The sequence below is a fragment of the Spea bombifrons genome, chromosome 4 (assembly GCF_027358695.1).
Source record: "Spea bombifrons isolate aSpeBom1 chromosome 4, aSpeBom1.2.pri, whole genome shotgun sequence".
Lineage (NCBI taxonomy): Eukaryota > Metazoa > Chordata > Amphibia > Anura > Pelobatidae > Spea > Spea bombifrons.
In genome coordinates, this window is record NC_071090.1 from 5,283,491 (window position 1) to 5,308,291 (window position 24,801).

General features: G+C 44.9%; 3 protein-coding genes across 5 annotated transcripts; 2 read left to right on the forward strand and 1 right to left on the reverse strand.

The window, feature by feature from the left end:
• Positions 1-857: 857 nt before the first annotated feature.
• Positions 858-8,207, forward strand: PTHLH (parathyroid hormone like hormone). Of its 2 annotated transcripts, XM_053461899.1 has the most exons (6): positions 858-1,231; positions 2,804-2,875; positions 3,963-4,081; positions 5,696-6,094; positions 6,673-6,753; positions 7,690-8,207. In XM_053461899.1, the coding sequence occupies exons 3-6, from the start codon at positions 3,981-3,983 to the stop codon at positions 7,697-7,699; spliced, it is 591 nt and encodes a 196-aa protein (XP_053317874.1). In that variant the 5' UTR covers positions 858-1,231; positions 2,804-2,875; positions 3,963-3,980; the 3' UTR covers positions 7,700-8,207. The 2 variants fall into 2 exon arrangements, with proteins under 2 accessions (XP_053317874.1, XP_053317875.1); XM_053461900.1 differs by lacking the exon at positions 6,673-6,753 and having other exon boundaries at positions 863-1,231.
• A 3,574-nt stretch (positions 8,208-11,781) lies between these two features.
• KLHL42 (kelch like family member 42) lies at positions 11,782-16,769 on the reverse strand. 2 transcript variants are annotated; one of them, XM_053461895.1, is made up of 5 exons: positions 16,547-16,769; positions 15,790-16,307; positions 15,222-15,741; positions 13,817-14,010; positions 11,782-12,857 (listed from the first exon to the last, which is right to left on the reverse strand). In XM_053461895.1, the coding sequence occupies exons 2-5, from the start codon at positions 16,106-16,108 to the stop codon at positions 12,424-12,426; spliced, it is 1,467 nt and encodes a 488-aa protein (XP_053317870.1). In that variant the 5' UTR covers positions 16,109-16,307; positions 16,547-16,769; the 3' UTR covers positions 11,782-12,423. The 2 variants fall into 2 exon arrangements, with proteins under 2 accessions (XP_053317870.1, XP_053317869.1); XM_053461894.1 differs by lacking the exon at positions 16,547-16,769 and having other exon boundaries at positions 15,790-16,448.
• A 3,900-nt stretch (positions 16,770-20,669) lies between these two features.
• Positions 20,670-23,116, forward strand: MANSC4 (MANSC domain containing 4). The gene is made up of 3 exons (XM_053462162.1): positions 20,670-20,924; positions 21,943-22,071; positions 22,413-23,116. The coding sequence occupies exons 1-3, from the start codon at positions 20,687-20,689 to the stop codon at positions 23,114-23,116; spliced, it is 1,071 nt and encodes a 356-aa protein (XP_053318137.1). The 5' UTR covers positions 20,670-20,686.
• The last annotated feature ends 1,685 nt before the right edge of the window (positions 23,117-24,801 follow it).

Sequence of the window (24,801 nt, forward strand, 5' to 3'; positions counted from 1 at the left end):
CCCATGCGTCTTTAAATCCCCTCACTGTGTTAGCCTCTACCACTTCTGCTGGGAGGCTGCTCCATTTATCTACCCCCCCTCTCGTTAAACTAAAAACAATGGCGCAGACACACAGGCACTTAAGGGAGTCGAGTGCGTTTGATCAAAAGGTGAAGATCTAAACACCGAGTGATTTCACGTGTTTTTTACAACGGAAAGATCCTGGAAGGAAGAGATTAATTTAGATGGGGAAGTGAGCGCCGGTCTGATGCTCTTATAAGGGAATATCCCGTATACAAAAGGTTTGTTTTTAGAAATCCTCCTGGACGCATCTTTTGCTATTCTCTCAAGGAATTTTCTCATAAAAAGTTTCGGATTTTTTTTTTATTATTATTTAATTATTTTTTTTTTCTAAGCTCAGGTCCATATTGCTTAAAAAGCAATGCAAAGCTCCACGCTCTCGGGACTACAACTCCCAAGACACTCAGCCAATCCCCGCTGATTTTTCTTCCTTTACTTCCCAGCAGCTGGATTTCCAGAGGTCTCCCTGCCCCCCTGGAGACCTCTGGGGGGGTAATAGTGTTTAGATTGTCAACACTGTGGTTGAAGCCGCTCGCTTCTATGTGACCGACCTTCGCTTCTAGCTGCACATTTGTGGGCTCTTGTTAAACGGGTTAGCTCTTCAGCTGTTTGAAGCTGTTGTGGTGTAGTGGTTAGTGTTAAAAAAGAAACACAAGTGTGTGGTTGGGTCTCAAACTCAGCCGCTTGCAGTGTGTGGCCACCAAGTTGCCACTGGGTACACACTTGTGGCTTGAGCAGGAGAACCTCAAGATGAAGGTGACCTTCCATGATGTTCTTCTCCCCAAAAGAAGTTCCTCCTGCCGGGTTTAAAAGACCCCGCTCATTACCCTGTTAATAAACAGGGTGTGAGGCTGGCAGGTGAGGTTCCCTCCTTCTCTGGGCTCTTGGCACAGCTTGCGAGATGAAGGAGGTGGAGGGTCACATGTCCCAGAATCAATGAACCAACATCACTGTTTAGTTGAAACGGGAATGTGGCTTATGATGTCAGCCAGTTTTGTCTTTATTAAGAGCTCAGGCAGAAGGAATCCAGTTCCCCTCAAACTCAGCCAAAGGACACAGCTCCTTTCTGGAGTCCTGCTCTGCTACATCATATGAGCACCAGGATTACTACACAAGCTTCACACAGGACTTCGGAAACACACAAGGAGGCTGAGAGGAGCAGCAGAGCAAAGTAAGAACAGCTTTTGGGTTATTCTTGCATGGGAGAAGCTAAGCCTGGGAGTCTGGAAGTCCTAAAGTCTTACTCTCCTTATATTATTATATTATTATATTATTATTATTATTATTACTATTATTATTATTACTATTATTATTACATGCTGCACAGTTTATTAAACCTTAACTCTTTCCTGAACTTTTGCCTTTAAATTGTCTTTTTTTGTTGCATTTTGACACTTACCATGTTTTGTTTTTCTTGAACACTTGATACATTGTATATCGTTTTACAAACATGTTTATAAACATCTGGCTGATGTCACGTTGCAAAACGCGTTATGCCATACGCATGATTTTTTTTATAAATACATACATTATTTTTATTAATTTTTTTTACTTTTTTTTTTTTTCTTTTTTTAAAAGTAAATGAAAAAGCTAGGCAGATAAATCTTTGCATAAAAACATTTAAAAAAAAAAAAATAATAATAAATTATTTTAATTTTTTCTTTTTTTTTTGGATGAATTTGTTTCTTCCCTTACAATTTTTTTTCGTATATTTGCCAACTCTGGGTTAAATATTTATCTGCTCTGATAAAAAAAACGTTCCCGGTGTCAGAGACGCTTCGCCCAGATGTGTCTGTTCTGCGGACAGACAGCGAATTTGCTGCCCCTCTCACCTCCCGCGGAACGCACACAAACCTCAGGCTGACTCGCTTCCATATGCACTCTCATTCCAAGACATATGAGGTTTCCAAGTTAAAATAATCATTGTTTTTCATGCAGAGATTATTGAAATATTCGGCTTCACTCCCCCGCATGTATAAAATGCTGTTCTGAGTGAAAATATAATATTACTCCAGAAAAACCCTTATTCTGTGTTTGCCGTTAATCTGAGGACTGTCTATTTATCTTCATCCCACTTTTTTTCCTGATGGTTTAACATATAATTACACATGAAAATGACTCCAAATACACATAAAATGATACTCGACAATATCTAGTTTTCTGGAACTTTATCCAGAAGTCATTTGCTGATCCAAAAACCACCAGTCTAGGAAAGAGACAACACGTATTTGGACTGAATTGGCTTTGTGTGGCAATAAGGCACTCAGGATCTCCAGACTAGTCATCGTTAGGCTGAAAAAAGTCTGGAGATCATTAAATTTAGGGGGTCTGCCAGCCCATGCTTGATCCATACGCTCGATGCGGATTAGTGCAAATGGGAAAGGTGAGGGGTAGAGCTGAAGCTACCTAGACAGGACGAGGCAAGGTTGGCATGTGAAGACATCGAGGGAGATCGCTGTAGCAATGAAGCTCTCTTTGTTCGCTACGCTGTCTCTGTTTAGTGGGTGGCACACATGCTCCAAGGGCGCCCCCTGTGGGCATCTTACTAAAACATGTAAACTTATAGGTTCTAGAAGGCATTGCCCAAATAATGCCCACCAAGCATGCTACGGAGGGAAATGCCCACAGAGCACAAACCATCCATACATCATACTTTGATTGCTTCAGATTGTTGCTTGATACATAGCTTGTTACCTTTACAATCATTTTGAGAGTCATTAAAAAAGTTTCTTTTTCTCCCCAGGGTCCTTTATTTATTCTTGAAAGAAGAAGAAGAAGAACGTTGGAATTGGTGCTGCTGAGAAGGACAATACCGGTAAGTGTCTCCTCTGGGCACCGGAACGCTTTCTCTTGTTAATGTTTGTGGAGGTCATACTGTTTGGGTTCTATCGTAGTTCACCCGGAGTTCATCTAGGATGTGGCACCTTAGATGGACCGTCACCCTGCATTGGATGGATTAGATCTGTCTCCAGTAGACCAATAACGATTAACGTTGCTTGGGTGCCATATTTGTATATGGAAGGTCCATGGTACTTTCTGGTAGGGATTGTCACCGGTCAGTCCTTTGTGGTCTTCCTTGGTTTTTAAGATTTAGAGGGACAATCGGGCCATCGACACCTTTACCCTTAATTCTTTTCATTATGTTTAGTAATTTTTGTATCCAGTTTTGGTCTGTTTTTACTTGGTGTTCCTGGCCCCTTGGATGGTAGGAATCCAATCTATCTCCATATTTTAGACGACAATGAATTGGAGGTTGAGGTTGATCGTACATTTGGCCGGGATCCTTGTGAAACCCTTTGATTATGATAGCACTCGTGTTTCTATGAACTTCTAGTTGTCTGGGCTACCGGTTAGTTACGACCGGCCACAATCCCGATGTGAGAGTGATTTTTGTAAGCGTGTATGTTGGTATTTTTGAACATTCTTTCTGCGTCTCTAGCTGCAGATCTTGTTGGTTTTGCGTTCCGATGTTCTGACACACGCGCCATCCTCACCTGCGCTGTCACTTCCAGTCCCGGATTCTTATAGTCCGAATAGTTTGGTTTATTGGGTCCATTGTTAAAGCGTTTCTGTTTTATGAGGTTTGGTGGCTAGATCTCTTTGGTACCTCTATTTGATATAATGTCTCATAAGCAAGTATATAAGTGCAGCTGAACATATTTAAGGGGTGATTTTGGTTGTAGTCATGTCTTGTCGCATCAATTAGCTCTAGCTTTGACGTATTGGCTCCGTAATTCTCAGTGAGTATTGATAACGCTATTTCAAATGAATCATTCAACCGGTTCCGAGTGAGTCGGTAACTCAATGACATCTCCAGATCGCACGAGAACCCTGCGCTCCTGGTTAGCTGTGTCTACGATTGTATCGTAAATCTGGCTCTGATGGGATTCTGTTCTCCGCAGGTCTTGGTCCCGCTCAGAATGTTACGGACGCTTCTTCCCCGCTACAGTTTGGCCGTCTTCATCTTAAGCTGTACTCTGCCGGCTGACGGGAGACCGACGCAAGAAATCAACGGCAGAGTGTAAGAGAATCGCCCTGTCCTCACTAATTCATCAGTGTATGTGTATATAAATATATATATAGTGTATATATATATGATTCCAGATGTATATGCGGATGAATGAGTGCATATACACACCTGTGTGTTAATGAATGGGTTTTGAATGTTACTGTCATGGCCGTTTAAGCTCGGTTTGATAAATATCCTTATTATAAAGGGTTATGAGACCAGGCGTTCCCTGTCTGCCTTGTCTGTGCGAATGTACATAACTATAGGTACTTAACTATAGGTGAAAGGTAGAGCTAGATGTTGTACGTTCGTTGGATATCGGTGTATTTACACATATTTTGTATTCTGTAATGGTAATGTATGCATCATTTAGTGAATATTTCGGCAATATTGCATGCATTATGTCTGCATAGGTTATTCTACGTGTGAATGCGCGTGTTCGTATACGTGTTGTGTGTACGTGAGCGCCGGCGTATTCGTTTCAGTTCTTTTGAGACTTAAACATCAGACAGAAGCCCTTTGAAGACTCAGACTTCCACCTACATTAGAGGATTAATTTATATCTTGGAAGACAAGCCTTACATTAAATATACGAGGAAATCGGACGGGGGGGGCGAGGGCAGGGAATCAAGTGCTCACACGCATTTCGGCGCGGGAGACGTGTAATTATATCTGTAGCGCTAACGTGAGACGTGTCCCCGGGCGAGTTGTACTGTATGTTTAAAGCGGATAAAAGCTGCATTGTGTTCGTAAGAATCAACCCCGGGCGGGTTAAGAGAGGGATTCACGGCTACAAGAGATCAGACACCCTGCATAAACCACAAGCACACATCGATCAGACGCTATAATAACACGGCGTGATCTGCGATGTAAAGTGAGGAACGGGGGGGGTACGAGAGTGACTTAGTACCCCGGATGACTCCAGGGAGAGAGCCAAGCCTAGCATTCAATATCAAACGCTCATCTTTCCAATTTTAAACTCGCCCATGGATTCCGCGTGAAACGCGTCACGCCTAATGTTACACATGGCCGGGCAGACGGCCCCGGGAGCCAGGGGGGGTTTGTCTGTTCCAACGGTGGCCTTGGAGGAGGTCGGGGTTATTGTGTCTCTCCCTATTGTTATCAGACAGGGGATTAGGTTAGACACGTCCCCGGAGACATCGGCTCATAAAGGATTTTATAACACCGACAACAAACCGAAATTAATCCTGCGCGTTATCATTTGTGCTGGAGAAACGTATCATTACCATTAATCCCATAAGCGTCTCATCCATTGCCTCCTATCATCCCTACAACTACTTCGGCGACTGCTCCTTTTATCCTGACTCCATATAACTCACACACTCCTGCTAACCCTTCCCTTGTAGATCCCACGCGTATATTTCCAACGCAGGACCATATGCCTTTACGGCTCTCCTTCTGCGCATGATGGGGAGAGCTTATTTAGGAATTCAGCGCCTCCGTCCATTCCGTCTTAGAAATACTGAGCTGTGGATGCATTTTCTGTAGACCTTTGCTATGCTTGGGGTTCATCCCAACGTTGACCTTGGACACTACACGTCATGAGTTGGACCATAACGTTCTAATGTATACACCATTAACCCCTACTTTTGTCTGGTCCAACAGGAGGAGAGCAGTGTCTGAACACCAGCTGCTCCATGACAAGGGCCGCTCCCTCCAGGAGCTCCGGCGCAGAATATTCCTGCAGAACTTAATAGAAGGGGTGAACACGGCGGAGATCCGCGCGGCGCCCGATGAGTCCCCGCGACCCGTTCTGAGCACCAAGAACTTCAACACCTTGCGCCTGGCGGGCGAGGAGGAAGGAGTGACGAGTCACCTGACCCAGGAGACACACAAGTCGGTGAGCTTTAAAGAGCCCCCACCCAAGATCCCAGGAAAGAAGAAGAAAGGGAAACCAGGAAAACGAAAAGAGCAGGAGAAAAGGAAGAGGCGGGAGAGATCTGCACTGGAAAGCCTTCAGGATCCACCCGGATCGGCCCTTTGGTGGGAAGAGCTAGAGATCAGGTCAGCATAGGGGGGTGCACATGGGTTTGGGGGGGGGGTTCAAATAATGTTTAAAAGTATTTTTTTTATTCTAATATCTTGATTATCTCTGCGTATTACGATACATGGAACCAGGAGTCCTTGAAGACCACAGGAGATCCCAGGTCTCCAACTTTTGTGGGGGTTTTTTGCATTATTTAGACACTGTTGCTATCATAAAACATACAATTTAATAAGACTCCATTAAGCATGCATTACGGATGTTTAAAACATGGGAGTTATTTTACGGGGGGACATCAAAGACTTTCAGCCAATGAGCTGGATCTTAATAATAAGCCAAAAAAAACAGGAAAGTCAATTTTACCAAATAATGATAATCTTTTATGGAATGTTCTTTAAACCTTTTGCTTGAGAACGCCAAAGACATCCAAAGCAGCTGATCAGCGGACACGTTCTACGTACTTAATCGGTACAGCCTTAAAAAGTCGAAATCTAGGGGTTTTGTGTTAAATTCTGCATCTCACTGTAATCATGATGAGGTTTAAAACATGTTATTTTATTAAAATGTGTCCTTTATCTCGACCCGCTGCCCCACCGAGTGGATATACCATGAAGAACGATGAGGGAAACCAAGAAAGGGTTCAGATTTCGGAGAGAACATTAAAAGAAATCTCTGAGAGGTAGGGGCATCATAATAATCATGATTTATAATATTAGTAGATTCGTTCCACTGTAGGGCTAGTTACTAAAAATATATAATATAAGATTACAGTGAGATGCAATTTTTAAACAAAATATCCATAGATTGTCCATGTATAAAAAAAAAACCCAACTCATAACGATATGGAATTTATAGTCATAAGAGATGGGTTTGAAATCCACGGCACTGGATGTCCAGTTTTCCCAATTTGGATGCGTCAAGTGAGTAGACTTGGCCAAAGTGACCAAAAGCTGACTACCTTGGTCAAAACATCCACTGAAATGGTCACTAATGTCTAGGGAACCAATGAACTTTTCATGTCCAGGTTCACCATGTAGATATGTTCATTTCTGGGTTCCATCAACATCAACTGAACCAGTTGGTTCCTCCATTGACATGTCTGAGCTAGGTTGAGTATCTAGAACTTTAATGTCCAGGTTCCATCAACATCAACTGGCAATGTGACCTAGCTGGTTCTTCCATTGTCATGTCTAAGTTGGGTTGAGTATGTAGATACGTTCATTCTCGGGTTCCGCAGATAAAGCCTGAAAACTTAGTGTGTAGCCTAGCATGTTCCTCCATTGTCGTGTCTCAGCTAGGTTGAGTATGTAGGTACATTAATTCCCTGGTTCCGTAGATATCGACCGGAAACGTATCGAGTAACCAAGCCGGTTCCTCCATTTCCATGTCTGGGGCTAGGTTGAACACATAGAACATTCATTCTCAGGTTCCACCATAACCTGGTTCTTAGCTGGTTCCTCCACCAATTTAATTCCATCCATTATTAATTCTGATGACCTTTGGGGCAAAGTGGCCCCTCGAATTAATGAAGCCAGCGTTGGGCCAAAAGTTAAGCCACCATTAAGTTCTATTTCTGAGCAGAAGTTAACCATTTCCTCTTTTTGTTTCTCCATAGGACACATTGAGAATTCAACTGGAGCTTTCTTTTCTATTAAAAAAAAAAAAGAAGAAGAATTTAAAAGAAAAACAAAAAAAAGGAAGAAGAGGCTGGGGGTGCACCAGAGAATATTCTGAACCCGCACATATGAGCTGTATTTATTATCTGTAAATATTTGACGAGTCCCTCCCACGTGCGCTGTCCCCCCCCCTTCCCGCCGACTGTAATACTGCACAGCCGCCCCCTCGCGGCCTTCCCCGTTCCCTTATTTATTGGTTGAATTCTGTATTTATTGTGTTTGATCCTTGTGCTGCTGGCGTCCTGTTTCATATTGCACTTTATGTCCAGAACTCGCCAAGATCTACATTTTTTTTTTATGTTATTTGTTTCTATTTTTAAATTTTGATATTGATATTGAATTAAACGTTATTTTTTTTTCTCTTTTATTTTTTTTTTGTGCATGTATAAAATGTGGTCGACTGGTAGACTTTGTACAGATTGCGTAATAAATCCAGTGTCCAAAGGAAAAAAAAAAATGTTTTTTGGGTTTGTTTTTTTTTGGAAATCCATGTTGTGGCCATATGATTAGCTTATGTGCTCCATAGGGGCCCCCGAATGACCACCCATTGTTCATTCAGTAGCTAGTACATGAAAACACCCATCTGGCTGCAAGGAATGGCGTTTGTAGCTGGAGCACGACGGCGAGCGCAGAGTTTTACATTTACGTAAACAATAAGGTGCATCTCGACCCAATTTAATTGGTTCCCTGTGCGGTTGGGGCTTTACCAACTTAACGGGTTCCATTGGGTTCTGGCGGCCCCCCTTTTAATTAAGATGCCGCGTGTTCTTAATAGTCATAGATTTGTATTCTAAGTGCACCCGGAGTGAGCTTTAAATTTCTTGATTAGAAGCTAAACGTCTGGGTTTTAGATTCCAAAAATTTGAGGTTTCCATTCCGACACATTATGACTGAATTCAAAGTTATCCATGAAAAAAGATGGCGTAGGCAGCGCTACCCCCAAAGTAGGGTGACCACAGAGATCCCACACCAGGCGTGTATATATCGCATACACACTGATTCACATATTACATACATTATTAGGAAGTCTTGGTAACCATATTGATTTAATATTTTATTAATATTATAAAATCCATACCGTCATTACCAGACATGAGCAGTTTCAGAGAATTAACCCACTCTACTACCAGACATGAGCAGTTTCAGAGAATTAACCCCCTCTACTACCAGACATGAGCAGTTTCAGAGAATTAACCCCCTCTACTACCAGACATGTGCAGTTTCAGAGAATTAACCCCTCTACTACCAGACATGAGCAGTTTCAGAGAATTAACCCCTCTACTACCAAAAATGAGCAGTTTCAGAGACTTAACCCCTCTACTACCAGACATGAGCAGTTTCAGAGAATTAACCCCCTCTACTACCAAACATGAGCAGTTTCAGAGAATTAACCCCTCTACTACCAGACATGAGCAGTTTCAAAGAATTAACCCCTCTACTACCAAACATGAGCAGTTTCAGAGACTTAACCCCTCTACTACCAAACATGAACAGTTTCAGAGAATTAACCCCTCTACTACCAGACATGAGCAGTTTCAGAGAATTAACCCCCTCTAATACCAAACATGAGCAGTTTCAGAGAATTAACCCCCTCTACTACCAGACATGAGCAGTTTCAGAGAATTAACCCCCTCTACTACCAGACATGAGCAGTTTCAGAGAATGAACCCCCTCTACTACCAGACATGAGCAGTTTCAGAGAATTAACCCCCTCTACTGCAAGACATGAGCAGCTTCCGAGAATTAACCCCCTCTACTACCAAACATGAGCAGTTTCAGAGAATTAACCCCTCTACTACCAGACATGAGCAGTTTCAGATAATTAACCCCCTCTACTACCAGACATGAGCAGTTTCAGAGAATTAACCCCTCTACTACCAAACATGAGCAGTTTCAGAGAATTAACCCCTCTACTACCAGACATGAGCAGTTTCAGACACACTTTAATTCCCTGAAACTGCTCGTGTCTGGTATTAGAGGGGTTAATTCTAATTTTAAAAAAACCTGCTCATGTCTGGTATTAGGGGGTTAATCCTTATCAAAAAAAACTGCTCATGCCTGGTAATAGAGGGGGTTAATTTACTAAACTGCTCATGTCTAATAACGACTTTATGTATACCGAGCTTAAAAAATATGTATTTTTATTTTTGTGCAATATGCTCCATTAAAGCTGTGTATTTCCATTTTATCTGTTTCATCGACACATAGAATCTGACAGCAGGTCAGACCCCTTCGGCCCCCGTCTAGTCGCCCATTTAAAGACTCAGACCTTAATCAGTCGTTGGTCTCGTCTTAGATTCAGGGGCTGTATGTCTACCCCATATACTCCATATATCCCAAATATTATATACTCCAAGTCAGACTCTAACGTCGCATTTATCCTTATAGTTCTTCCTCTGCAGATGCATAACTCCCAACTGCCCCCATTCGCTCCCCTGATGCCCCTCTTTTCTAGGAGCTCTGAATGTTTGCTGGGTATGAGGGTATCGCAGGGTTCTACGGCCCTAAAAGCCCCGATAATGTGTATAGAAACAGCAGGGAATTATTATTATTATTATGATTATTATTGATCTGTATGGCGTGATAATACATCCATACGTCAAACAATTGGAGCTTTGCTCATGGCTCTGCCGACATTTACCTGTTAAAATAGGTAGATCACCTGTGGTCAAGCAGGTAGCAAGGAAATCTGTTCCTCCGCTAGATGAGATGTGCCAGTTCCCAGGGGTCCATGTGTAGCAAAATTTGTGGTAGCCTGACCTCCCCCAGGGGTTGTCCATTCACTAAGCCTCTGCTACAACCTTTTGTTAAGTATTACAGGTACGATAAGGTGTAATGTAGCTATAATAACCATATCAGCTGCATAAGATTGCCTGTCCAACAGCACCACCTGCTGCACCGAAAGGGGAATTGCACCCTATAGCCCAGACCGCTGCGCAGCATTGCCAGGTGAGCTGACATTTTGCCCAAAAACACAGTTCTATACAGCAAATACCCCTATGCCAAGGCTGTCCAACCTGCGGCCCTCCAGCTGCTGCAGGACTACATCTCCCATACTCCTCTGGCAGCCATTGAGCTGAAAGAGCATTATGGGAGATGTAGTCCTGCAGCAGCTGGAGGGCCGCAGGTTGGACACCCCTGACCTATGCAAGATAGGTGTTATTACCTAATGGGACTGTCGGCAGCTATGTATGCCCGTACAGGACCCCTTCCTTCTGGGAATCACCAATTATTTTCATCATAAGACAGCAAGTCTGTAACTTCCATGGGGCAATAGGGGCAGCTACCCCAGGAACTATACGTCGAAGGGCATACTTTACCCACCCCCCCGGTGGCAATGCCCCATTCAGAAGCAGACGTGATATGAATGGGGGTATGACCCCCCACCCTGAACTAGGCACCAAAAGCTCTACTTACAGCTATGCGAGACAGAAGGGCTTTGGTAGCCCCATGGAAAGGTTCCTTCTGCCCACCAGAACTCTGACACTGCATGTAGCAGGACTTCCCATCACTTTGTTTGCATTACAGTTTTCATTGGGTGGAAAGTGTTATTTTTTGCCGTTTATTTTTTTTTGCCCTATTTCTTGACGGTTTATATCTGGCCGCTCCTTTTCGGTGTAAAATAAAAACTTGTTCAAATAGTATTTTTTTTATGCTTTTAGGTGCAAAGAATGAAATCGGACACCGGGGAACGACAAAAAGACAAGCGCTACCCGCTTCAGTGCACCAACGAGTATTTGTGTTCCCGCGGTCAGATCGCGAACAATGAAAAAAAAAATCAAGCAAGCGGAACAATTCTTTTTTTATCTGTAGTTATTCTCCACCTGTAATCACTTCAACATCCTTCCGTGTTCTGACGGGGTTATTTTTACTCAGAGGGCGGTGGAAAGGTAGAACAGCTTCCCAGCAGAAGTGGTAGAGGCTAATACAGTGTGGGGGGAGGGGTTAAACGTATATGAGATAGGCGTAAGGCTCCGGAATGTAAAGACGAGACTGTTGGATTCTGTACAATAAGGAAAAACAAACCGGTAAACCCAAGATACATTTATTGAAACAAAAAAAAAAAAAAGGCTTTCAGGATCTCCTCTCATGAATACAGGCGGATCTGTCATCATCGCATGCTTGGGGCTGGGTCATGTGACCTGTTTAATGGCCCATGCTGAGCTTTCTGCATGTTTGGCAACATTAAATAATCGTAAACTAAAAAAAAATGCATTTTTGAGCACCTGTTGCTCATCTTAGGAAAACTACCCAGCTCTTTTTTGCGCAGGTTGCCGATCCTCGTCCCCAAACTAAAGTCCGCCGTCCGCCCGCGTCATCATCCTAAACAACTCAAACCCTGCCTGGAATACGCTATCATTCTTAAATATAACACATAATCCGCACGCAAAAGCGGACATAACATGTGCTATGAGTCATTGAGGTGATTAACACCGAGGAATACTGGCACTCTAACCCGATGTCCTCACGCAGCTACCATCTCACATCAACGGGAAGCTTGTTTGATCGCATACTCCTTTTTGGGTGAGTCTAGAAGAACCAACGCAGTTCTTTTCTCATTCTCGTTCTTCTCTCGTTTCTTCTCGGTACCCGAGCCTGAATCACGCAGGGTCCACTGAGATCACTGCATATGATGGACCATTTAGTAGATCGGGTCCCAAACCGACCACGTTTCAGAGTGCTTGCGGCAGGTACATCGAACAGAGCTGCATGTTGCTACCTTCTGAAGGTGGTCCGTGGACGTACTTGCAGACACCGGTGAAGACACAGTACTTGAGGAAGACTCGATGCCTCCCAACAGTAGTGATGTTCATGTCACGACTCAGTATGTAAATGCCATCGTTGTGCAGGGTGCAGCTCACACTCAGCCCGGACTTAGAAGTGTTAATTTTGAGAAAGTTCCATGATCTTGTCTTGGTGTTGTAAGAGCGCACACTCAGCGACTCCTCGCTTAGCCCCGACCGAGCGTCGCGTAAAAAGCCTCCGACCAGAAACAAGGTCTCCTCCAGAGAGACCATCTGCTGCTTCCTCACGTGATGTTGGTACGCGTCAAACACCGACCACTGGTCAGCCGACGGGCAATATCGCAGAACGTTCAAATTCCGACCTGTAGCGAAGTACGAGAAGAGGGACGTTAGTCAACAATGAACGGCCGATTCCTTCTTCAAGGTCAGCCAAACTTTTAGGAACCGGATATTTATACAGCTCAGCTTAGCCTCTCTTAGCCTCCCTGATTTATGGGCCCCAAACTTATGAAGAGATGAATTCAGGGGTAACAACTATAAGGTTACATCACTTCTTGGCCTTTTGGCTAATATCAAGAGAGTGCCTATGAGAGAGGGAAGCTTCATCCTCTGGCCTTAAGACAGACGCGGGGAAGTCAAAGGTGTCCTTAAGAAGTCCCCAGGTTAAGTGAGGCCCAGACTGGCCATTTGGCACACGCCCGACGGACCTTTGGCCAACAGCACCAAACACTAACCTGGTTAGTCGCTCCAGCATGAGCATAAAAACATGGCGTCCATATCCAGTCGGCCGCACTTACGCCATCAGGAAGCCGCCGGCTATAAAATGCCAGGGCTGCCCCATTATCCCAACCCCCGGGCCTGGTGATTGGGCTGGTAAGTACCCAGACCTTTCCTCCGCACCTCTTGCTTTTTTTTTTTGCGCAAAGGGCCGGCCTGGTTGGTGATGATAACATTTTTATAATACCAGCCATGAGCAGGGGCCATAATAGCACTTTTGGGGTTCCCCCCCCACACACACACACCGCACTTTACTGTTTCAAAATGCCAGAGCGGAGCCGGTCCATGAGGATGACCTTCTGACTCTCACGTCCCTATTCAGTGGTTCCCCACTTTGGAGGAGGACCAAGAAGATTCCCCCCTGGTTTTACCAGGAAGGGAAGGTCTACATATCCCCGTTGGCAGTGTGACCCCCATAACCGGGAACATATTTAAATGAGAACACATTCCTGCTGCTGATTGGCTGCTTCAAGCACCCAATCAGTGGCCAAACCATCAGACCATGGAGATGACGTTGTGGACCAACAACCAAACGGGAACTCACCCCTCGGAGTGTAGCCGCCGACCACGTAAATATTCCCCAGGCTCTCGCAGGCGGAGAATTCAACCAGCGTGTCGGGAAGCGGGGCAACGGGAGTCCAGGTGTCTTGTGCGGGGTAATAACACTCCACGGTTCTCAGGGACTGGCCCCCGACGGCATACAAGGCCCCGCCGACGGCGAGCAAACGGAAATTGCACCTGTGAATTAAAGGAATGCATTAAACGGACCGCATTACGGTACACAGAAAGGCCCACGGACTCTCTAGGGTAGACCTCAGGCCGGGGCTGGCCACCTGGCTCGGTGGGCAAATGCCCAGCATGCACCTGGCTGACAGAACTCCATATTCACTGGATCTGGCGTGTATGAGCCGGGCCCTCCTCACCGAGCCATTATGTTATATACTATTCCTTATGTCTTGTTTACCCATTGTACAGCGCTACGGAACATGATGGTGCTATATAAAACAATAATCCGCCGTTCCGGCAGCAGATCTGGTGCTGCAATATGCAGCATGCCTCCCAACTGTCCCGATTTTTCCACTTTATCCTCCTGTCCCACCGAGCTTTACCTCTGTCCTTTTTTTTTTGGAGTGACACTAAACCCCCCAATGGACCCGGAGTTTTCCCTCTAGTGACCCGCAGAGTCTTCAGGGAAAAGTCTTACTCTACCACTTCTGCTGGGAGGCTCTTCCGCTTATCTACCACCCTCGCAGGGAAATACACCTAGATATTAGCAACGGAAAAAAAGCAATTTCGGCAATTACCCTCTGGTGCTAGAATTGTGGACATACAAATAAAAACCTCACCGTGGTGGCTGAGTGTCATGGGATTTGCAGTTTGCAAACAGCCCAAGGAAATGTACTAAAAACAAACCTGAAAAAGTGGTTAAGAATGTTTTATTTCAGAAAGTAAATGTTACCGTTCCCGGGGATATTGGAGGCGTTTAGGGCGAGTATTTCACCCAGATAGGGACCCGCTGCCCTACCGATTGTAAAAATGGCCGGTGGGGTATTCCGGGGGTTGTTATTTTGACCTAATTTCTGATATATCCCTACATGGACATTGAGAATAATCCAGCGGAATCCCCAACACATGGAAATTCCAAAACCACCCCTCCTGAGTCCCGTCAAGAATGGAGAAGGGGGGGGGGAGATGAGGAAACACTCATCCTCTATGCAGAGCACCAAATAAGGAGGGGATTGTCGGGGGGGATTGTCGGGGGGATTAGCATCTTTTAATCCACCTACGAACCTGGTGGGTAAAATGTCCATACTTAACCACAGGTGGATTTTTCACTGTGCTCAAACCTGTGAGCACCAGAAGACTTATTCCACCCCCAAACACAGACGCCCGTGGCATGGCGTTGATCACAGGGCAGTTTTGGAGCAGTGTTTCTCCCTCCGCATTACCTTTTCTGGTTCATGGAGGTCTCCTGGCTCCAGCAGCCCGTGCTTGGGTTGTATGAATGGACGGCGCTGATTTCCTGCCCGTTCTCCCGACTCCCACCGGCCACAAAGAGATAGTTGTGGAGCGTCGTGGCGCCGTAGCCTTGCACCCTCAGCATGCTTTGGGGTATTTCGCCGGGCATGCTTTGCCAGCCGCCTCTCCCATCTTGGTAACGAAGCAGTACCCAGGAATCGATACCTTGCTGCGAGAGAACCAGGAGGCTGGGTACGCCCCGGAGCCTCTCCTGTAGGACGCTCTCCTTCAGGCTCTCTGGGCTCTCTCGGAAGTCAGTCCGTCGCAGCATTAGATGGTAATGAGTAGCCATGAAATTTAGAGCAGCAGATGCCAGATCCCATTGGCCGTGCAGCTGAGATACGTCCAGCAGATCCAGACACGTATCTAATGAGATCGAGGACTGAAGAAGGGACAGAAGGCTCTGGACCTGCAGGTAGCAGGCGGCTTCCACCAGAGCCTGCAGAGGACCTCGTGATCCATCCTGCAGAGGACCTTGTGATCCATCCTGCAGAGGACCTTGTGATCCATCCTGCAGGTCGCTGTCCGGGTTCTCTTGCAACTTGCAACACTCCGTATCCTCAAGGGCCTCCTGAGACAAGGCTTGGATACTACAGTCGGTGTTACGTTCTTGAAGGGGCCCCCCGGTGATGTGCCGCAGAACTCCCTCCAAGCCTTCTGGACTCAGGCCATGCAGAGTCACCGCTTCCCCACTGCTCTCGCGCATCCCTGAACGAAAGAGAGCTTGGAAGAAGCCGCTGTGGGCCACCAGCAAGTCTCTGGATACAAAGTAACATCTGGAACCCAAGAGAATCTGCACGGTGGACTTCGAGGACATCACAAATTCCCACTATTACCTGACAAATATTATCACCAAGACCAGTCAAAAGCATCCCACCACTCTCCACCAACAAAAATGAGACATCACCTGGCCAACCCTCAACCCAACGTCAACAGACCACCTGCCAGCAGATCATGCGGTTTGCCCCCAACACGTTCCACGGCCTCTCACCGGCAGATCGCCAAGCAGGTCCCAACTAAAAAATAGAATTTATATAACTTTGTAGAACACAAACCTCAGATGGACTAAACGCAGCACGACAGCATGCAGCTTCCACCCAAACCACAAGAACCACACACAGACCCCCCAATAACACGGGAAACTTTCACAATCTCACCCAAAAAACAGCAGCAAGGGAGCCCCACGGCCCAAAAATACCCCCCAGAAGTCTTTATCTATGAGGAGTTCAGTGTCAGCACTTCACGCCGGACTTACCCAACATCCTGCGCAGAATGCCAACAGACACCAGACGTGCCAACCATGCGGTGACTCCAAAGATTACCAAAACACAAGCAAAGTATCAGGAGATGCCCTCACACAATATAACACAAGCGCGCTAATACCTCGTATCTACATCCTCAGATTTATCTGCGTATCTACAGCGAGCATCATTAACCCTCTAAAGACCCCTGCAGGGTGAGCCCCCTCCACTGCTCTATGCCCCCACCCCTCGTCTTCTTGTCTTTACCCCCAACATTCAGATCCCCCCACCAGTCCCTAAACCGACGGCAAACCAGAACCAGAGCATTTCACTTCCTGCAACCGCTGCAGCGAAAACACAGCCCTCCCAGTACACACCGCCCCCCTCCCAGTACAGACACACCTACTACTCCCAGTACACACCGCCCTCCTCCCAGTACAGACACAGCCCTCCTCCCAGTACAGATACACCTACTACTCCCAGTACAGACACACCTACTACTCCCAGTACAGACACAGCCCTCCTCCCAGTACAGACACAGCCCCCCTCCCAGTACACACCGCCCTCCTCCCAGTACAGACACACCTACTACTCCCAGTACACACCGCCCCCCTCCCAGTACACACCGCCCCCCTCCCAGTACAGACACAGCCCTCCTCCCAGTACAGACACACCTACTACTCCCAGTACAGACACAGCCCTCCTCCCAGTACAGACACAGCCCTCCTCCCAGTACAGACACAGCCCTCCTCCCAGTACACACCGCCCCCCTCCCAGTACAGACACAGCTCTCCTCCCAGTACGGATACACCTACTACTCCCAGTACAGACACACCTACTACTCCCAGTACAGACACAGCCCTCCTCCCAGTACAGACACAGCCCTCCTCCCAGTACAGACACAGCCCCCCTCCCAGTACAGACACACCTACTACTCCCAGTACAGACACATCTACTACTCCCAGTACATACAGACCTCCTGGAAGATCTCCCAGTACAAACACTGCCCCCTGCAGATCCTCCCAGTACTACTCCTTGAGTTATTCCTCCTCTACAAACACATCTCAAGGAGCATTCTCCTCTCCATATCAGTTCCATAATAGAGCCTGATGTACCATTCCCAGTCACTTCTTATACAAACATCTAGAATTACCCCCCCCTGCGAGATACCCTCCAGAGGGTAACAATCCATAAAAGGGGGTTTGCAGGATAATTATATTTTATTTCTATAGCTGCCAACAATCCCCTCAGTTCTGTATAAGATCATTTTGGGGGCTCGTGGCCTGTTGGTGGGTAGGTGGAGGGTAACACAGTCCACTTCCTGTTGGCGCCAGGATATGACATCATATTCTGGCGCTCAGCAGTAAAAATCGCGACGTAGAGGGGCGGCTGGTGGCTCTGCCCCGGGTTATGCCTAGGATTACTTCCTTTTATTTACTAATCATTATTTCTTTTTATTTATTTACGAGTTATTATTTATTTGTATTTACTAATCATTATTTACTTTTAATTACTAATTTATTTTTAGTTGCTCATCTTTATTTCTAATGACTAATTATTTATTTTTATTCATTTATCATTATTTATTTTTATTTACTAGTCATTATTTTTATTTACTAATCTTTATTTTTATTTATTTACTAATTATTTTTATTTACTAATCATTATTTATTTTTATTTACTAATTATGATGTTATTTTTAATTACTAATTATTTATTTTTATTTACAAATAATTATCTAATCATTCTTTTTTCAATTTACTAATAATTATTTATTTTTATTTAGTAATAACTATTAATTTGTATCTACTATTAATTTATTTTTATTTACTAATCATTATTTCTTTTTATTTATTTACTAGTTATTATTTATTTGTATTTACTAATCATTATTTACTTTTAATTACTAATTTATTTTTAGTTGCTCACCTTTATTTCTAATGACTAATTATTTATTTTTATTCATTTATCATTATTTATTTTTATTTACTAGTCATTATTTTTATTTACTAATCTTTATTTTTATTTATTTACTAATTATTTTTATTCACTAATCATTATTTATTTTTATTTACCTATTATGATATTATTTTTAATTACTAATTATTTATTTTTATTTACAAATAATTATCTAATCATTCTTTTCAATTTACTAATAATTATTTATTTTTATTTAGTACTAACTATTTATTCTTATTTACTATTAATTTATTTTCATTTACTAATCATTATTTTATTTTTTTCCAAAAAACTCCCCGAATCAGGCTGTAAATAGAGATTTCTAACGCTATTTCGTGTATCCTATGACATCGCAGTACGTCTTAAAGCTCCGTTTGATGATTTTTCACCAGGAGATCGAGTTCCTTAAGAGCCCCGGTGTAATTGTTGGCATCGTAGCGCGTTATGCAGACGGGGGGGGGGTATAATGTAATGTCTGGGGGGTAGTATTGCAGCTTTACCCATACACTGCCCTATTGTGCCAGATCCGGACGGTCTTGGTTGAATGATCCCCTGTAGACCGTGGGAAATGGGGGGGGGGCGAGGCAGCGTTGCGAGGGAAACGTTATTAGGGGATGCGCTCGCCCTCCATGCGCAGACCACTATGTTTTTATCAATGAAGCAACGTCTGCTATGCACTGCGACTCCCATGATGCTTGGCCGAGATGCTCATCCTGGACACCAAACGACACTTTGCTGTAAAACTCATTTTGCAACATTCAGGGGGAACATGTATATTTAATAATACACAGAAACATAGCATTTGCCGGCAGATCGGCCCCATTCGGCCCCCGTCCAGTCGCCCGTTTTTCCTTCTGTAAAGACTCAAACCGTAATCGGTCGTGGGTCTCGTCTTCAGGAGCCGTATGCCGATCCCACTCATGTTTAAATCCCCTTACTGTTTTAGCCTCTACCACTTCTGCTGGGAGGCTGTTCACCTTACCTACCACCCTCTCAGTAAAGTAAGTAAAGTAAAACTTCCTTTAAAAAACATTACTCTCTCTCCTCTCTTCTCTCGCATCTGTAGCAATACTAGATAAGTCAGACAATTCTTATCATCTAACAATATTTCTACAGCCTATCGCGGGAAACCATGTCCAGCGCTTGGCTGGCTGAGGATAATGAGAGTCTGAGTCCACCCGCTGGAGGATTGCAGTTTCTAATCGTCTTCCACTTGCTGTATCATTTTATTCATTTTTTTTATGTTCTTTTAATTATATTTGTATTAAAAGATTAAAATAATAATAATAATAAAAGTTTCGAATTGCTGACCTTGGCTTCTTTTAAAGTTTCGGCCAATAAGCTGCCTTCCGTCACCTCCCCTCGCATCACCCTCCCTTCTTTGTTAGGGCTCCCTCCTATCCATTTACACACGACAGAGCTGGGGAAGGAGGAGACCCAAAGGAACGCTCTAAAGAGTAGAAGTAGTTCCACAAGATTGTTTCGCTATAAGGACATCATGACACAACAGTGTGAGCGGAGACTCAGAGTCCAGGTGGGTGCACACTCCGAAGATGCTCAAAGCTGGTGGTCAGGGTATGAGGAGAACACAGGGTACCCAGGTGAGGGAAGGTTTACCTCGAGAGGTGGAGTGCATGGAGGTCAAAAACACAGATGGAAGGGTGATCCTTAGCACGCCAGTGATTGCATGTGAGCGGGGACTCACTTCTGAGTCAGGTCTTTTGAGAATAGGAGGGTATCTTTAGATGGTTGATGATACGGGTGGATGATTTAAGGCTTTATGTGTGGTGGTGTGGAGCAGATAAGGGTCCGCCGACCTGTATATGTCCTTGTGTTGACTTACACGTCTCATGATCTTCACTGACGTTTGGTCGGACATAGCCTGGTTGAGGACCACCTGAGATGAAGTTCTCCGATGGCTCGGGGGATATCTCGTCGTAGTATAGTGGAAGAGAAGGGGTTCTCCAGATATTGGGCTATAACTCCATCCATGGTCTTCAGGGTTATTCTCAGAAAGACGAATGCAATCCATAACTTGTTGGGGGCCTCGCTGGTAGATATTGGCCATGATTACTTCTAATAATTTGCTGTCATTCCTGTAATATATATTTATGTACGGGTAACGAAAAAACCCCAAACGCTGTTTTTAATATCTCCTTGCAGGCAATACCCTCCTGCCCCGGTGCATTTTGGTAATGGCTGTAGGCTTGAAGTATATGGTTCTTCTCCACCTCGCCTTCCTGGACCTTCAGGGTCTCCTCTGCAAATTTAACGCCCTGTGTCCTCACACCGTATTCTACCATGACTGCTGGATCAGACGCTTCCCTGGCCTGTTTGTCAGCCTTGCCGGGTCGGAGCAACGCGGGGCACGAGTGTTGCAGGCAAAGCCAGAAGTCTCAGCGTATCTGTGCAGTCGGAAGTGCTGTGATAAAGGTAAGAAGACGAGGCACTCGGCCACAACCTCGAGTCACGTAGGACCTGTGACCTTACGTTAGGTGACACTGGATGGTCTCCATTGAATAGACACATGTCTGGTCAGCAATAGAGGGGTTATGTGCAAGCATTCTGGTGATAGCTTATGTTGTATGACGCAGTATTACGGTTGATTATGGTGATATTTTACTCGGAGAAGATAATCTTCTGGTGTCTGCCAACTATTGAGGCGTGATGGAAAATAGGTCAATGTTACATTTTTTGGAGGAACATACAACTGGTGAAGAATTCTGAGGCAATATTCTTATTAGTGAAGCCAAAGTTAAGTTGACTTGAGAAAAGGGCATGGAGACATGGCTGAGACACACAGATGGCGTTGACGAGGTGACTTTCCCGGTGAGAATGGAAAAGGTCAACGTCTTCTGAGAGGTTAAGAGACACGGGGTCAAAGAGACCGATCGGACATCCGACTTACAATGAATCCCGCGGACCACAAGCTGGAGAATTATTTATGGGATGAAAGATTTTGAGTAGGTAACAATGTATCAAGGGGGCCAACCTGCCAGGATGATGGAAAGGTCCAAAAGACAGTAGAACTAGGAAAAGTGGAAGAGATCAAAATAGTGATTAATCTGTGATCTGTTGGGGGAAGCTACTAAGGTCCAATAAATAGAATGACATTTACTCCTGTTAGGGAAACCAATTGTTGGCACTTGAGTGCTCTAAAGGTTAGTACATTCCACCATGGACTATCTCAAGTCAGATGCATATAGCTATAGATTCGGACTAAGGGTCCTATAGGTTACGCTGGAATTTAGATGAAAGGATCTGGAATAGGTTTCTCTATCACTTTTCTCCTGTCTTAAAAAAAAAAACATAAAACACAAAAACAATATTGTCGCTGCAACATAAAACATTCTTCAGAGGTTATTCAAACTTTGCAGGTTTGGGGAAAAATGGGACATTTAGTGGCCCAGAGGTGAAAAGGCTAACCGACTCACTGCTTGGTCATTTTTAGCTCCCTGTAACATGGCTGTGTTTTACTCCGACCACAGAGAAGATAATTGTCACTTGGTGCACTGTCCGCAGCCCGAGAGCTGTTTACTCCAGCTGCAGAAGACGGCCGTGCTATTCACCATAACAGCTGGTAAGTAAGTCACCATTTTTTAGGGGCAGTAAGAAATCAAGGGCATTAAGACTTGATGGTTGGCTAGATGTTCTAAGTTGAGGGATCCAACTACTGGCCTTCCTGCCACCTTCCTTAAAATAAGTCTTCAAAGTTCTCGATCCCTGTTGAGGATAGTGGGCAATCAACTGGGTGACCAGGACGTTCTCTTCAGTCAACAGACTTCTTTTAATTAAATATCAATGGGAAATGATGCCCTCACTGCCCCCGTCCCCATATGTTTCTTCATTAACACCGGGCATGTTTGAGATGTTGACCTATACATTGCTTAAGGCATTTACGTTGTGTGTATTCTTCCTAAGGTGTTGATCCTGACCTGTTGGTGTTTGATAAAGCGGGGCATGTCGACTTCAACCCAAGGTCCTCCTTGAAATGGGATCGTCCCAATGAATCGCAAGCATTGGTCTCCTCGTCCCCTCTCCCTCCTTCCCTTCCCACTTCCGTTGCCTGGTCTTTGCCAACGCATAATGACCCTTCACAACCCGTATCTCCTCCACATTCTTCTCCCCAACTCTCTCCACCTCATCCACCAATCCCTGGAGACTCTCCACTTCGCTCTTTCCCGCCAACTCACTTACCAACTCTCACAACTCCCCTCATTTCTAAAGACCCACTTCTCTACCCTTCGGGAAACAGGACTTTGGCAGGTCCTGCCGTCACCGAAGCATCACCACCACCATTGTCCCCGCTGGGCCAGCCCAGGCCAAACCTACAAAGCCCGGCTCATCTTGACGGCAGCAAGCAGCTCCTCAATGAAACCAAGAACCACAGCGGGAAGAACCAGAGTTCGGATGGGGAGTCGGAGAGCCCCGGGGATCCTTTAGTAAATCTCTGGTTGCTCCCCGGTTTACTTGGATCTTCAATGGCCTTGTTATGCTGCTGCTCAGGGATCCTGGCCCTTGGGTGTTGCAGGAGGAGGAAGAGGGGGAGATACCGACCAGGCCATGCCAGAGACAATGGCAGAGGAGCCCTTATCAGGTGTACCCTGCTCAAGGAAAAGGAATAATACTGGAAGACGAAGTGGAGCGTAAGTTCTCTGTCCACAAGGCGTTGAGATGGCATGCGTTTTGGACTTTCTTCAATGCAGAACCCTATTCTCTGGGACCAGAAGGCAATCTGCGCGAGATAACATCATACTCCGCTATTAGGTAACCAAAGAGGGTTATTAACCCTTATCTGACATTTAGCATCTTTCAAAAATGCTAAATATTTATTTCTAAGAGCCGATGAGTATATTCAGATACTCCGTATTATATGACATGGCGTAGATATTACCAGGATCTCAATCTTGAAAGAGAACTCCTTTCTGCGCAGATTATAAAGTCATCTTTTAATGACGCGTCGGAAAATGTCATTGCTTGCAAACTTGGTTTCCATGACGCGATTGTAATCTGCCTTTCGGAACACCGAGATATCGCCTGCGTTCCTGCATCTTCCCCTTTGGTTTGATGGGGTTTGATACAGAGAGAGAACAGGTAACAGATCCCCTCTTCATGGCGCGGGGAGGGGGAAGGGAAGGCAGCACTTATCTTTTGTACTTGAGCTGCTCAATGCCTCCATTCTTTGCTAATGCAGTGTTTGTGTTCGCTGCTTCTGAGAGCAGCTTCTGAAGGTCACCACGGCTGGACCTGGCCCAGGAAAAGGGATTTCGTGTCCTCAGATTAGCAGGAGGTTACTAAATGAGCCCCTCGAACAGTCGACGGCAGGATTTATCCCGCAGAGTGCATCATCGGAGGCTCACCTGCAACGATGGAGCTCAGGGGAGGTCACGGACAGGCGAATTCCATCCTCAAACTGCCTACGAGCCGGACGTTAAATAGTATAGGCTCCACGACATTCAACGTTAAACTATCTTAGCAGTAGATATGGGTGCGAATATTAACCCTTTGAGTGACACAGTAGAGCAAATTGTTGTTGCACACCCCTCCATTCCCCGAGGGCCGAAATAAATCTTTCACCTCCGTTCGCTGTTTTTTTTTTTTTTAATAATCATATTCCGACCCAAAAGCAGCCACAGTCTCATCTGCCAAAGCTTATGTGTCGCTCTGTCATAGGAGAAGCACCGAAGGACAATCGCTTACTTAGACCTTTAACAGTCACATTTGACCTTGAAGAATAATACTGACTGCAAAGGACGCCATATTTAAAGTAGGATGGAGAGAGTGATGGTGGCAGAACACAGAAGACGCTTCTAAAGATTCTCCGAATGCCTACTTGATCACATTAGTATGTCGTGTTCAGATTGCAATAAAAAATGTGCTTTTATTTTTTCATTTATTAAAAATATATATAAAAGGATATAACAAAGAGGTTTATTTGCGTTTGCCACCCCTAAGCTTCTGTCACCAAGATCACTACTAACTACTTTAGGATTATGTACATAGTTCCGTCGTAAGGTTGGGGGGGGTAAAAAAACATACGTCGATCGAGTTCATCCTATCCAAGATTCCCCTAATTGCGTTCATCGAGATTATCCATTTTTCCCAGAAAGTAGAAAAAAAAATGTGCGACTCCATGGGCAGTCAGAATAATCCCTTTTAATTATTTTGCGTAATACCCTTTTCTTTGGAAAAAGCAATCACGTTTATTCTTAAGAAGCCTCCGAAGGGGCTTACTGTTACCGACGTCATACGCAGTGGATTCCGGAGCTTTCCAGCCCTCTCCGTAAAGAACCGTGGCTCGTCACACCTT

Coding starts and splice junctions, on each gene's coding strand:
- KLHL42 (XM_053461895.1), bottom strand. CDS start 16,108: ATGTCCTCGAAGTCCACCGTGCAGATTCTCTTGGGTTCCAGATGTTAC. Junction 15,742..15,789: donor CCTGCAGGATGGATCACAAG/GTCCTCTGCAGG, acceptor ATGGATCACGAG/GTCCTCTGCAGGCTCTGGTG. Junction 14,011..15,221: donor ACCTCCATGAACCAGAAAAG/GTAATGCGGAGG, acceptor TTTAATTCACAG/GTGCAATTTCCGTTTGCTCG.
- PTHLH (XM_053461899.1), top strand. CDS start 3,981: ATGTTACGGACGCTTCTTCCCCGCTACAGTTTGGCCGTCTTCATCTTA. Junction 4,082..5,695: donor CAAGAAATCAACGGCAGAGT/GTAAGAGAATCG, acceptor CTGGTCCAACAG/GAGGAGAGCAGTGTCTGAAC. Junction 6,095..6,672: donor TGGGAAGAGCTAGAGATCAG/GTCAGCATAGGG, acceptor TGCCCCACCGAG/TGGATATACCATGAAGAACG.
- MANSC4 (XM_053462162.1), top strand. CDS start 20,687: ATGGCTGTAGGCTTGAAGTATATGGTTCTTCTCCACCTCGCCTTCCTG. Junction 20,925..21,942: donor TCGGAAGTGCTGTGATAAAG/GTAAGAAGACGA, acceptor GGTCATTTTTAG/CTCCCTGTAACATGGCTGTG. Junction 22,072..22,412: donor GCTATTCACCATAACAGCTG/GTAAGTAAGTCA, acceptor ATTCTTCCTAAG/GTGTTGATCCTGACCTGTTG.